Raw genomic sequence first — 13,450 nt, 5'->3', positions numbered from 1 at the left:
CAGCCCCTTTGTAGGATTTCTTTTAAAAGTTTGTAGTGAGGACTTGGTTTGGGGAAGATGGGCCTGGTGAGAGCCTGGGTCTCTGAGGGGCCCTTGGGACTGATGGGCATGTTCTTTGTTCTCCTTTTCAGCCAATATTTACAAGAAGAAAGCAAGGCCAAAAGAAACAGAGAGTTAATTCCTGCAGAGTGGACTTTGGAGAGCGCCAAGCCCTACGTAAGTGCTAAGTGCCGGCTGAAGCCCCACCATCTCCCTGGTTGTCTCCTGGTGAACGAGAGATAAGGATGCTTTTGTATTCCCAGAGTGGTTTGGTCAAAGGAAGGGCCAAGTGACTGCTCTGGTCTTTACAGTTGGCCCTCTAGGCTCCCTCAAATATGCTGTTCCCAGCCAAGTCTTGATTATTCATCTGAGAATTGACCAAGGCCATTGGCTTTTTTATTTCCTTTTAAAGGTCCTTTTTAACTTCCTTATAGTCCTATTCAGTACATTGAAGGAAAGATGACCGGCTAGTTTGAGTAGCAGCTTTTGAGCATGAGAAGTTTATCCAAGACAGGAGGCTGGATCTTTGGAGTGCAGACATATTATATGAACTTGTGGATTTCCCGGCCTCCATGCCCACAAATCACCATGGCGTGTGATACCCTAAATTATAATATTTCTTGTCCTCCTTCCAGCTTTGCCAGATTGGACCAGGCCCATGGTGATCATGGTCTAGAGGGCCATGTTTCCATTCTAACACGTTCTACCCAGACCCCCTGGTCGTGGCCACATTGTATCTCTACTGAGTGATAATAAACCCCAACCGCAGCCCCTTTGGAGTAAGTCAGCAATGTAGAATGAGGCAGAATCTATATATACCAGCTGTTTACCTTTGAGCTGACAGATTGGAGCATGACGCTTTGAGAGGGGGTCTAGGAAGAGCATGTTAGAATGAATCATGTCTTCAAAGGTTCTCAGAGGTTAGCCTTTAGGTGGGGAACAAGCAGGGGCGATGAAAACAACACTGGGCTTGGGGTCAGAAGAGCCGAGTTTGAATTTGCGTGTAGACTTAGCCACAGCCAAATGGCTTCCGTGGGTATTGAACCTCTCTGACCTTTGACTTATTGGCGTCTTGATACCTTGAACACTGTTTAGTCTCAGTGTCACTGCAATGGGTGAAAACCAGATAACAAGATCGCAGTGAATTAAAGTTAGTAAGACTCCTTTGTTGTCCTCCATCTATTAAAGTCTAGGAAAGAATGGTTCAGAACTTTTCAGAAACTTGTACCAGAGTGAGTTGTCCTTTTGTGACTTGGGGTGTTGTCTATTTAAACCAGATTGGAGCTCATGAAGACTATTAATTTGGCTGATATGTCCTTGACTAGCATCCCTGTTTGCTAACGCTATTCCAAAGCTAAATTGAGTCAAAGTTTGGAGTTTGACCATAAACTGGTAATCCAACATCCTCTGAAAAGGGTCTCTTAAACTTTGGAATAAAAGCAAATTTAATCCTTACCCTATGATAATATATACTTCCACTGAAGAAAGGGGGCTTTTGTTTAGATACGATTGTTTTACCCTTTTCCTTGTTTGTAGGAGATTCCTCAGCAATCCAACGGAAGTGATTGTGGAATGTTTACTTGTAAATATGCAGATTATCTCTCTCAGGACAAGCCCATCACCTTCACACAGGTTTGTGAAGCCTCTGGCCTTCCTACACTTGGTTGCTATTCACCTCTGTGTCCTATTTCTTACAGCCCAGTTATATGCAAGGGGGCACGTCTTTCCCCATTTTTGAAATTTTTTTTATTGATGTTTGCTCTTTATTTCATCACCATAGTACCCTATATATTCTTCCTCCTTTCTGAGAGCCATCTCCTAGGCCATATAGTATTTTTTTTTTTTTTTTTTAAGAGAGGATAAAACAGTTCTTGCTGTTCCCGAGAAAGCACATGGGTAAGGACTCGTGGCTGAGAAGAATTTCTACTGGATCTGAGAATTGGTCCATAAACCCAACATACCACAGGAAGTTCACTCTTCTTCCTCCTGTAATTTGTTTGAGACTTAGACCCGGGAGGAAGATAGAAACCATTTCATTTAGGAGATTGAGGCAGACAGGCAAATGTGACTTGAAGTAAGGATTAGCTTCTTCCCAGGGTGAAAGGGGAATGGGTTGCCTTGGAGGCGGTGGGATAACCACTCATCAAGTGTGGTAGAGAGACTTGACATTATCGCTGGTGAGATCTGTTTGCTTTCACCTCTTGAAGTTCTGTGATTCGCAGGCCCAAAGAGAAAAGATTTTCCCAGATGGCAAGATGGCTTTTAAGCTCACATTTTTTGGCTTTTTGCCCCTGCCCCACTTTCTGTATTGGAAAACCCCAAATCCTTGGGATGGGATGCTAACAGTTTTGGCAGGTACGCTTCACCTTGGTCTCGGTGGCATTCTGCCAGTCAGCGATTTTAGTGGATTTTTAGAAGTGGTGACTATCAATTAAATCACCATTTGGATTAACAGGAACACTTTTCCAGCTTTTCCAGATAATCAAAAGCTTAATCTTCTGCAGGCTTGGGGAGTTTATGATGGATCAATAGGTGGGAATTCCTCTAGCGGAAGAGGTTAGCGGCGGATAACATGGTTTTCTTAAGAATGATGTCCAAAGTAGCATAAAGGGACCCAAGTATCTTATCGATGAAATGACAGTGGTACTTCTCCCCACCGTCCCCCTTGCGTGAGATTCTGTGTAATGTCTCGGATGATTCCTTACAGAATCAGATGCCTCATTTCCGGAAGAGGATGGTGTGGGAAATCCTTCATCAGCAGCTACTCTGAGAACACCCCTCTTGTTCCCTGCAGCTGCTTGGGACGCTCCCCGATGATTTCATTTACCTCATGCCTCATGAGTTAGAAAGTCCCAGCATCACTTCGACTGCTTTGCAGGTAGCAGGCCACAAGGCCTGCGGGGAAGCATCTGGAGCCTCAGCCTGGGGGTGCAGAAGACTGAGCGCCCTCTTGTAACTCTGTGCCCTCTTGCAGAATCCTCTGCCGGGCAATCCCTATGAAAACAAACACTAATTTAATGTGTGGTTAAAGGACATTTTTTTTTTTTTCTTCAAGAATGTAGGAATTGCAGGGTTTACTCTGTGTGTATGTGTCTGTGTACGTGTATATCTATCTATCTATATAGAGTGTGTATGTGTGCGTGTGCGTGTGTACATTTGTGTTCAAAAACTGGGTAGAGGCCAAATCTGCCCGCCCAAATGAAACTCTAGATTTACTTCTATGAATATTTATTTCTGAAAGGACTATTCATTGAGCCACTCCCTCCTGCTGGTTCTTGGGGTTAATGACTAGGAGATAGGGGAGGGGTGGAGGTTTTTAACTTATACATCAGTGGCTGCTACCTTGGAGCTAGAGGGATCTCTCTTAAGGATGACTGAGACAGACAGACAGACAGACAGACACAGATGTGCTTTGGTTCCAGCCCCCGGAGTTTAGGCGGCTGGGTGGGACAGCCCAGCGGCTGCTGGGCCAGCGGGCAGGTCGGCGGGTCCCTCCCGCCAGAGCTGAGTGGGATTGCAGCTGCTCCTGCCTGTCCGTCCCATCCCATCCCAGAGCTCCTGCCTGCATAGTCACTCACTTTCAAAACACTGACTTGCTTTTATTATGGAGACTTTGTTTTCCCTTTTCTGGAAAGGAAGAGACTTGGCTTAGCTCCTGTAACTGGATTTGTAATTACTGTGAACCCAAGATTGTTACTGCTGTCTTTCAGTTGATTGGGGTAAAGTCCCCACGTTCTAAGAGATGACAAGAATTGTTTATTTCAAGAGAGACTATCCAAGGTAAAGCTATTTTTCTCAAAGTTTCTTTTTTTTTTTTCTATATAAAACTAAAATTAAGTTTTGTACTTATTTGGATCTTTTTTTTTTTTTTTTCCTGAGCTGAAATCTGTGAAAGAGCCTATTACCAGGCTGAGGTTGTTGCTGAATTCATAATCTATTTTACATACGAAAGTTTGTATTTAACTTGTTTTTTTTTTTTAAATTTAAAAGCATCCAGATGTGCTGCTTCCGCTTTCTGAAGATTTGAAGGAATATTTGTTGGTATAAGGAAAGATCAAAACCCATTTTGCAGTTATCTAGTGCCTGGTATGTGTCTTTCCCCGTGTAATAAAAGGTTGCCTGGCCAAGAGTCCTGGTAAATATATGCTGAAATAGTTTTTTTTTTTTTTTTTTTTTAATTTCCAGAACAGCTTGCTTTTTGGTGCCTAGAGATAGAGAGAGGTCCCTGTGTGATCTGGCGTGACCCAGTGAGGAATCAATGGTTCCCGTGGGCCCCACACCGCCCGGGGCCCCTCTCTTGTATCCTCCCGGCTCGGGAGACGAGCACAGAGAGAGGCCCTGTGGCGGCAACCAGGGCCCACACACGTTCCAGTTGCCCGTGTTTTCTGGGTCTCCCATTTCTCTGGGCACAGACTGGGTACCTTTCCCCAGTTTAGTTGTTCCTAAGTATCAAAATCCAGGTCTCAATCGCTCAGCCTTTTTAGCCCCATTCTAAGTAAAAAAATTGCTTTCTCCTAAATATATTTTTAAACACTAAATTTTATTGATGCCCCCTCCCCCCATTCCCAAAGTGCCTCTCAGTGCCTGCATCTGATAGTGTATATACCATTATGCACCCGTATTCGCCCACCTTCCATAGAAGGCGGGCGATGCAGCTCTTCCTTCATCTGTTGTCCGGAACAGAATGGAACGCAGAGTTGAGCACTCAGGTTCTCAGCCTTGGACTTGGCGTTCCTTCACTCATCTATGTTGTGGCGTGTCCATTGCTTTGTTTCTGCTTATTTTGTGATGTCTCAGTTCACATTGAATTGTTCAACCTCCACCATTTCTCGTGGCAGAATAGTATCCATCTGTCGAACCATTCCCCACCAATCGGCACACATTGTGTTTCTAGTGTTTTTGCTACCAAAAAAGTGTTGCTGTGAGACTTGTGGTCAGCCATGGGCCTTTTTTTCCCCCTGTTCTTGATCCCCGGTCAGCAGGTGTGAGCAGTATAGCGGATGAGCTCATGGGAATTCCAGATCGTTTCCCAGGAACATTGGATTAGTTCACAGTGTGCCTGCCTCCCTAGAGCTCCCGACATCAATTATTTCTGTATTTTGTCATCTTTCATAATTTATTGGGTTGGAGATGGATTTCAAGGGTCATTTTATTGTGTATTGCTTTTATTACTGATTTGGTGTAGTTTTTCTTAAGATTTCCCCAGCCCTGTGGGTTTTTTACAATTTTCTTTAATCACCCCAAGTTTCTCAAAAAGATTGATTGATGCCCTTCTCACACGTGCGGCCAGCCTCCTTTGTACCAAAGGGTTTACTGATAGAGAGCATGTGTACCATTCCACACTCATAGGCCCCCACTCGTTGGGGGGGAGGCAGTTCTCATTTCTGGAGTCAAGCTTGATCATTTGTTTACACACCGTTTCATTTGATGTTCTTCCCATTTTTGTTGTTAGGATTTAATTCTGCTTACTTCAGCATCAATTCTTAGGAAGGTTTTTCTCGGAATGCTTCTCTATTTGCCTTTTCTTATGCTGCGGTGACAGTCCATTGCATTTATGCACCCCAGGTTGGCCATCTCCCGACTGACGCCCATTCCCCGTTCCCTCACGTCCCAGAATGTGCTGCTATGAGATTTTTCCCTTTGTCTCTGACTTCCTTAGGGCGTATTTGCACTTGCCTAACAAGTAAGCTCTCCAGGTCTAGGGTGTGCACGATTTCACCCCCTGTAGTTCTAGATTAAGGTTCTTTAATGGTTGGACGAATTCCAACCACTTAGGAGATCGGCTCCCGTTAGCTTCTGAGGGGGGACTGTTGGTACACCTGGGAGGTCCCTTTCTCCTGCCCCAAGAGACCCCACCTCTCCCCTTGCTTTCCTACCTCATCCTTGCTGCCTTCCCTTCTCTACTATGCACTTTTCTCCCCCTTTATCTCTATTCTTCCCTCTCTGTAGAGAGCCAGCCATTTCAAAGAGACAGTCATTGGTGGAGGCCATTGGATTGTCAATGAAGAGATTGGCCATTGGGATTCGGAACTCGTTTTCCAGACAAAAAGGGAAAAAGGAGCTGACTTGGGTTGAAACAGGGGCCCTGGTCCCCAAATCTAGCCTAGCCAGACGACTAGTCTGCAAGCAGCTTTTGGGAGCTGGTCCGGGAACCTCCCCCTCCCCCCAGACTGTCATCCCCGTGGGCTTCAGTTGGCTGCCCAGCGAGCTCTTGGGGAACCAGCAAGCTGTAGTTTGGAAGCTCCCTCCTTCCCCCCCCATTCTTCATGTAGGACCTATGAGTTAGGGGATGGAGGATGGGGGCCCCTTGAGCAATAGTGCTACTGTCACTGGGGTGTGCAGTGTGAGGAGATGCAGACCCATATTCAAGAGCAAATTTGAGAGACCAGAGATACTTGGGAACTTGTACTTTATAACCTCATTGTCAAGTCATCTTCATTTCCTTAAGTATCTTTCCCTTCACTGCCCCCCCCCCCCAGCCATCCGTAAAGCTGAGAGTAAAACAACAGGTGAGGGGATGGGGGAAGCCCAGAAAAATGTATCTTCTACAAAGAAGGCTCATGGGAGAAATTGCACTCGCCTCTTCCCTTTGTGAGGGTTTGGTTTCCCACACCGACTTCCAGCAGCTGCTCTGCAGAACTAGCCTTAGCAGTCCCCTCAGTCCTACCCCCAGCCCACCTCGGACCCCCTGGGACCCCCAGGCTCCTCTGTAAATGTCGGTCATCAAGACCACCTCCCAGGGTGGCTGTGAGGCTCTTGAGGCTCCTTTGTTCACAGACGTGGAGGCCGTGTTGGACTTGGGACAGTGTGAATGAGTGGAGGGGAGTCAGCTTTCTGTCTGGAAAGGGTCAGGGCCTGCCCTCCAATCCCTGCTTTGCTCCTTACTCTTCCCACGCCCTTCCCCGGGCTCCCGGGGCCTCTGGTGTTGAATGGAGAGTCTTCCTCAGTGACTTCATTTCGGGGCCACAGTAAATGGAGGCTCGACCAGGCGACTTGCCCCTACCTCACAGGGTTCTTGGGAGGACTGAGATGTGGGCCGCACGTTTTGTTCCACCCAAAAACGTTGTCCTCTAGGAGTCATGTCTGAGGTCCCGGCCTTCCCAGGGGCTGCCCCCTCCAGCCTTTATGCCCTTCCTGAAAAACCCCCCTTGAATCCTTGGTCCAAGCTCTTTCTCAGGGGCTGCCCCCAACCTCATCTTTGAACCTCCTGCCTGGACGCTTGCCCCAGGGCCTGTCCCCACCCTCGTCTAGCCACCTTTAGGTGGTCTTCATTCAGGCCAACACAAGAGATACAGTGTGCCTTTTCCCAAGTCGTCTTCAGCCCAGGGAGGCCAGCCTTCATCTCTGGCCAGAACGCTCCTTCACCTCCACCCTCTGACCTCTGGCTTCTGTTGGTCCCAACTAAAACTTCCAGTGTCCCTTTCTACCGGAAGCCTTCCCCAACTGCTCCCGATTCCAGTGCTGGGTGACCGTGTTTGCACGTTGTCTCCCCCATTAGAATGTAAGCTGGGGGGGGGGGCAGGGACAATGGCCACTTTCTATGTCCCTGACACGTGACGTGGCCTGCTGCTCTTCTCCACCAAGTAGCTGTTGATCAGGGTGAGGCTTCTGCTTTACTCCACTCCCTCCTCCCGGAAGCATGATTGGGCCCCCCCCCCCACCCGGCCTCAGTCTCCCCTTGCTCTTCTCAGGGATCGTTAGCATTCCCCTCCAAACTTTACTGTCCTTCCTCCGGGGGCGGCTCTCTGCCTGGGCTCAGGGGTCTCTCGGCCTAAGCGGGATCCTCAGAACCGTGTATCCGTCATCAGCGGACCCGCCCTCGGCAGAAAAGTCATCTCTAACTATTTGTGGCTTCCCCTTCCTGGGCCATTTCCCAACTTCCGGCCCCCAACTTCTCTTTCCTCCCCTGAAACTTCCTTCCAGTCACCGGTTACCCAGGGCAGGTTCTCGGCCTCCCCACCCCAGATTTCCCTGCAGCATTTGTCATTCAACTGGCTCTTCACTGTCCTTCCTCACTTTGGTTCCTTGGCCGCAGTCAAATACGCACTCACCGCCCCATCCCCAGCAGCTCGCCCTGCCCCCCCCCCCAACCCTGGGCCGGGCTCCAGGGCAGACACTTTCTTGCTTCGGTCTTTGTGAATGTGCAATAACTCGGGCGGGGCCTCCTCCCGGCCCGGCCTCTCCTCTCCGCTTCCAAGCTTGAAACTGGTCAACCTTCGACTTCTAACCAGATGTAATGCTACAGGGCCCCCCCTCGCCTGGCCTGATAGGCCCCATCCCGCTGCCTTTGGGATGCTCAGGCCTCCTTGAGAGCCTTACAGTGCCTTCTCCGGGCTGTCTCTGGCCCACTTCTGCTTCTTGGGCTGGGCTCCCCTTTACTGTCCCGCTCACCCCAGTGGCTCTTCAATGATACTCCGCCTCTGCCCAGGGCCCCCCCTCCTTGTGATAGCGTTCCCCCCCTGTCCCCCCTGCTAGGAGATCCAGCTGTCCCCCAAGACTCCTCCCCTCCTCAGGGGCCTCCATCTTCATCTTTGGCAGCCCGCCTCCAGCAGGACGCCCCTTCCTGGGTTGGGGGACTCTTATTCTGACTCTTCCCGGGCCCTTTTTCTCTACGTGTGCCCTCACCAGCTCCCATGGGCTTCGTTGTCCGCCCTCCCAGCTCCGGTCCCAGCCTTCCCGAGGGGTCTCGAGCTCAGCGTGTCCCCTCCTTGTGGCAGCTTCTTGCTCGCCCGCTGTGTAAACACCTACCGGGCTGGACTCCGCCATTGCCAGGCCCTTGTCCCTTCTCACCTTGAACCCTGCAGCTGGGCTGACTCCACCTCAGCTCCAGGGACCCCCTATTGTTCATTTGCTCAGTCCTGTCTAACTCAGGAGCTCATGGACTTCTCCATGGGTCTCCTTGGCAAAGGTACTAGAGCTGTTTAACGCTTCCTTCTCCAGGGGCTCCACAGGATCCCTCTGTCAAGTAGTCAGAAGTTGTGATTGGCCAGCTTTGGACACTCCTAGAAGCATCTGGGGGGTCCTTCGTGTCATCCCTGTCCCGGCACCCTCCAGACCCGCCGACCTCTCTGCTCTTTGTATCTGGTCCCTTCTGAGGGGCCGTGTCTTCCCTACTAGAATGTAAGCTCCCAGAGGGCGAGGACTGTCCATGTGGGCACCAGCACCGGCCTGTGCGCCTGGCACATAGTAAGCACTTAATAAATAAACAATTGTTGACTGTTCCTCTGTGTCTGTCTTGCTTCAAGCACCCGGCCCCTCCCCAACCTTTACCTGTGGGCATCCTCTTCTAGGCGCTGCTCACCTGGTCGGAATTCGGACCACCCTGAGCCCCGTGGGGCTTCCCTCTGAGTGGGTGTGCAGTGTGGGAAAACTAAGTCAATTATCATTTGTCCTGGGGGGGAGGGGTTCAGAAGACAAGGGGGGCTTATTCCGAAGATGTTGCAAAGGAAAAAGTGAGGGCTTCCGCAAGCTGGCATCAGCCAGGAGACGACAACTGACCCCACGGGTGCCCACGAGATCAGCAGGTGAGTGCCCGCGGCCCCAGACCATTCCGCCCTCCTGGTTTTCCTCATCCCATAATAGGTCTCCAACTAATATCTGTCTTTGGTGAGAACTCAGACTTGAGAGATTTTTCTTCCCCCAGGGTAAAAATCCAAAAAGCCAACAAGATTCTGCTCTCGTCCCTTACTGCCCGTGCCGACTCCCCTGCCACCCTCCCTGCCTTGTCTCCAAGGCTCCTGGCACTGGGACCTCCGTCCTGGGAGTTTCTCATTCCCATGGATCCTCTGGGAAGTGTCCCCCTGGCAGAGCCAGGCTGAAAATAAACGAGATCGTGACTAAGTCAGGCTCTTGTTAGCTGGATATATTTCTTGGTTTTTGCCGGGTTTTGTTATTTTTTTGTTTTTTTTTTTTTCCCACAGAACACTTTGCAGTAGAGGAAACTGGCATTGCAGTCTGTTGGCACATTAGCAATTTCACACAAACCAGTAACGTGTTACTCGTCGAGCCCGGAAAACCCCCGTGGCCCGTCCCCCAAGAACATTCGGGGCCTTGCCAATCCTTTCTTTCCCTGCTTTTTGCCTTGAATCATTTTTTTTTTTTTTCAAATAAACGTTTGCAAGGTCTGCCCTTGGGAAGGCCACGGGCTCTCAGCGGGCCAAGGACAGCCGAGAATGGTTGGCGCACACCGGGACCTCATCTCCCAGATGGCAGCTAATTTTTTTTCAACTTAATTTTATTAAAAAAATAATAAAAAAAAAAAAAAGTGCTCCAACTCTCAGTTTACAAGGCATACAAAATCTCTAAAAGGGAGACAGGAGATCAAGGTGCTGAGGTACAATAACACCTGAGGTAGCTTCTTTTTTGTTTTGTTTTGTTTTTCTTGGAAAAAAAAATGTTTTTCTTTTTTTCAATTTGCAATTTCTATGCCCTGGGCCAACAACCTCTGACAATTTTCTTGTTTTCTTCCCCACTTGTTTTTGATTTGTTTTGTTTGTAAGAAAGAAAAACCACTTCCCCTAACAGATGGCTCCAGCCTAAAGGAACATGTGAAAAAAGACCCGAGTGGGTCTATTTTCCGAGTGGGATTTTTTTTCCTTTCTGAGGGTCCCTGGGACAAGTACCATGGAGCTTGTTTCCTATTCAATGGCCTAAATGGAAGTTGTGGCTGTTCTGAGATTTCTGCTTCTCTGATGTGTTACTCTGAGCACTGCTTTGCCTGGGGGTGTGGAGAGAGGAGGAGGAGGAGAGGAGGAAGAGAGACTGCAGGGAAAGGGGAGGAGGGCCTGCACGGCTGGGCCAGGGACAAAATGACATGGCCGTATGCAAGCCCACTTTAGAACCTGTGAAGCAAAAGGAGGAGAGAACACGTGAGCTGGATACAGATGAAGGGAGCCGGATCTCGTGTCCGCTGCGCTGGGGGGTTGGTACCTTGCCTGGCACAAGCCCCCTCTCCCCACCCCCACGGGTTCTGTGCCGGTGGTTCTAAAGTCCCCCCTGGCGGGCACATCCAACTCTAGAGGCCTGCTTTCTCTTCCAAAGGAAACAAAAAAGTTAATCGTTTCTTCTTAAATTGGAGTTAGTTGAGTTATCGAGAGATATAGATAGCGTTTCTACAATGTATTAATGCTGTGGGCACGCCGGGCAGCGCACGTTAGACAAATCCTTCTCTGCCCCGTGTGTGGGGACGCGGGACGTACAGAACCAACCGTTTCTCCCCCAGACCGGGTGAGCGAGAGCGTCGTGAACCCGTGTTAGTCCAACTCAAGGGATCGAGTCGGGGAGTTTGATCGGATGGGCAAAGGGGGTGAAGCTGGCAGAAACCCTGGGGGCAGCTGGGCCAGTGCCCGGTGCGCTTGCGTATGTGTGTGTGCGTGTGTGCGCGTGTGTTTGGGGGGGAAGGCCAAAGGGGGTGCTCGGGCACGCCTGGGTCCAGCCTGGGGATGATCCCGGGCGTCTGATCCCACCTTATCCCCGGGGCCAGCTTGATCAAGGTTTCTGCCCGGTCCCAGCGGGGGCGGCCGCGCTGTTCCTCAGGATGGTCTTTGGTTCGCTCCCCGGTCCCTCTGGGTTGGGTCTCGTTCGGTCCGGCACGGGAAGGGCTACATTCATCTGGGGTGGCTTGGCCGGCGCGCGCCCGGGGCAGCCGCTCACTTGGCGCGCTGCGGTGCCGGCGCCGAGGGCCCGGCTCCCTGAGGATGCTTCTGCTCCTGCTGCTTCGCCTGCTGCACGATCTCCCTGATCTTGCGCTGGGCCGTCTGCAGCCGGGGGAGACATGGGAGGGAGGAGGCGGGGAGAGAGATGGGGGGCGACCAAGGCAGGGGAGGGAGATCCCCCCATGGAGACAGAGGAGAAAGGGGGAGAGCAAGAGTGGGAGAAATGGGAGGGGGAGAAAGGGTTAGGATTAGAGACAGGGAGAAAAAGAAGGCATGGTGGACAAAGGAAGAGGGAGAGACGGGAAATGGACAAGAAGGCAGGCGAAGGAAAGGGGGGGGCAGGGGAAGGAAGGCAGGAAGGAGGGAATTGTGGGGGGGCAGGGGAAGGAGGGGAAGAGAAAGGGAGAGGGGAACCAGACTGACTCGTGTAGCTGGAGCTCCAACAGCACCTGGGGCTCGGGGGAAAGGGGCACCCCTAGCAGTAACTGGCGCAGCAGCTGGAAGGAGCAGAGAAGGGGCCCCCAAGCCCACTCCCCAGCCAGCTTCCTCGTCAGACCTTTTAGAGGCCCCCAGTGGGAGCTCCAAGCCGGCCCGGGGAAGGAGAAGCCGAATAGGATCACGGGACCGAGGGGACGAGCGAGGGCTGCAGTCACTCCGTGGCCCTTTGGTCGTACGCCCCCAGACTCTTCTGGCTCAGCCTTTAAGAGGCAGGCCTCAGAGTGCAGTTTCTCAGGGACCACAGGACCCTAGATTAAGGGGGGCCCCAGAAGCTGCTGTGCCCATCCTGCAGTGCCAGGGGAAGGCACCCGGGCAAGCTCCCGTGGATATCGGCAGAGGCAGGAGAGAAGCAGGGCAGCTCGGAAAGTTCTGCTAACAGACCGAGGCCGCCTCTGCCCGGCAAGCCTTGGGGAGCCGAGGCTGAGGGATGGCGGAGGCGGGAGCGGAGGGCGGGGAAGGGGCATAGAGTTGGGCCGGACCTCGGGCTCCCTTTTACAGACGGAGATTTTAAGGGCGCCCGCCAGGAAGCACAGAGGCTCAGTGAGCAAGCGCCACGAAGAGCCGGCAAGGACTTCTGTCCAGCTGCTCACTGGGTGACGGCCTTCAAGCTCGTTTGGGACCTGGGTGGGCCTGGGCTACGAGTGTGAATTCAACCAGCGGGGGCAGGCTGGGAAGTGGGCGGGGAGTAGAGGGCCCGCTTCTGCCCCAGCTGCTAACCAGCAGGGGCTCCGACTCCTGAAGTCGCCCATTGTTTCCTTCTTCCCGACCTCCCCGTGGATCCTGGAGGGTGCCCAAGGAGGGAGGCTCCCCGGAGATGCTCAGGGATGCTGGGACAAAGGAGACTGCCACAAATCACCAGGGAGGGAGGACGCGGAAGCTGCAGGCAAAGGGCCTCCAAGTGCCCCCGAGCACCGGGATGCGGCCGTGCAAAGCTCGGACGAAGGAGCCCGACCCCTTTCCCGGGTACCTGGCTGGCAAAAAAGTGGCCGATGATCTTGACGATCACCTCCTCGTTCTCGTCGGGCGTCTGGTCGCGGGGCACGATGACTTCCGCGCTGGTCAAGTTTTGCAGTTCGTTCACCTGTGAGCCGGGGCAGAGAAGGGAGTGGGAAACTCGCAGGGAAGGGCCTCCCCCGCCAGAGGAGCTGCAGCGGCTTTCGGCCCAGGGCCCTGGCAGGGAGGGCGCGGGGAGGAGAGCAGTTGGCGCAGAGAGCGGCGGGCCGAGAAGGAGGCAGGCCGCCGGGAGGGGCCAGAGAGGC

The 13,450-nt window shown here is 51.9% G+C and overlaps 2 protein-coding genes across 9 annotated transcripts in view; one reads left to right on the top strand and one right to left on the bottom strand.

Annotated features, from left to right (window-relative positions):
• SENP2 (SUMO specific peptidase 2) overlaps positions 1-9,260 on the top strand; it is a 39,479-nt gene extending 30,219 nt beyond the window's left edge. For all 4 annotated transcript variants that reach the window (XM_074264250.1, XM_074264251.1, XM_074264248.1 and 1 more), the window contains 3 exons: positions 132-216; positions 1,576-1,671; positions 2,747-9,260. In XM_074264250.1, the coding sequence (XP_074120351.1) occupies positions 132-216; positions 1,576-1,671; positions 2,747-2,809 (244 nt within the window). In that variant the 3' untranslated portion in view covers positions 2,810-9,260. The remainder of the gene's footprint in view (positions 1-131; positions 217-1,575; positions 1,672-2,746) is intronic.
• Positions 9,261-9,886: 626 nt separating this feature from the next.
• The window catches only part of IGF2BP2 (insulin like growth factor 2 mRNA binding protein 2), a 95,245-nt gene continuing 91,681 nt past the window's right edge, over positions 9,887-13,450 (bottom strand). For 4 of the 5 annotated variants that reach the window (XM_074264247.1, XM_074264245.1, XM_074264244.1 and 1 more), the window contains 2 exons: positions 13,159-13,272; positions 9,887-11,795 (listed from right to left, as the gene is read on the bottom strand). In XM_074264247.1, coding sequence (XP_074120348.1) covers positions 11,688-11,795; positions 13,159-13,272 — 222 coding nt within the window. In that variant the 3' untranslated portion in view covers positions 9,887-11,687. Of the gene's footprint in view, positions 11,796-13,158; positions 13,273-13,450 lie in introns of those variants that run through there. The other variant, XR_012481528.1, reaches the window with a different exon arrangement.

This window comes from Sminthopsis crassicaudata, chromosome 4, assembly GCF_048593235.1.
Source record: "Sminthopsis crassicaudata isolate SCR6 chromosome 4, ASM4859323v1, whole genome shotgun sequence".
NCBI lineage: Eukaryota > Metazoa > Chordata > Mammalia > Dasyuromorphia > Dasyuridae > Sminthopsis > Sminthopsis crassicaudata.
This window is presented reverse-complemented; position numbering and strand designations above follow the sequence as displayed.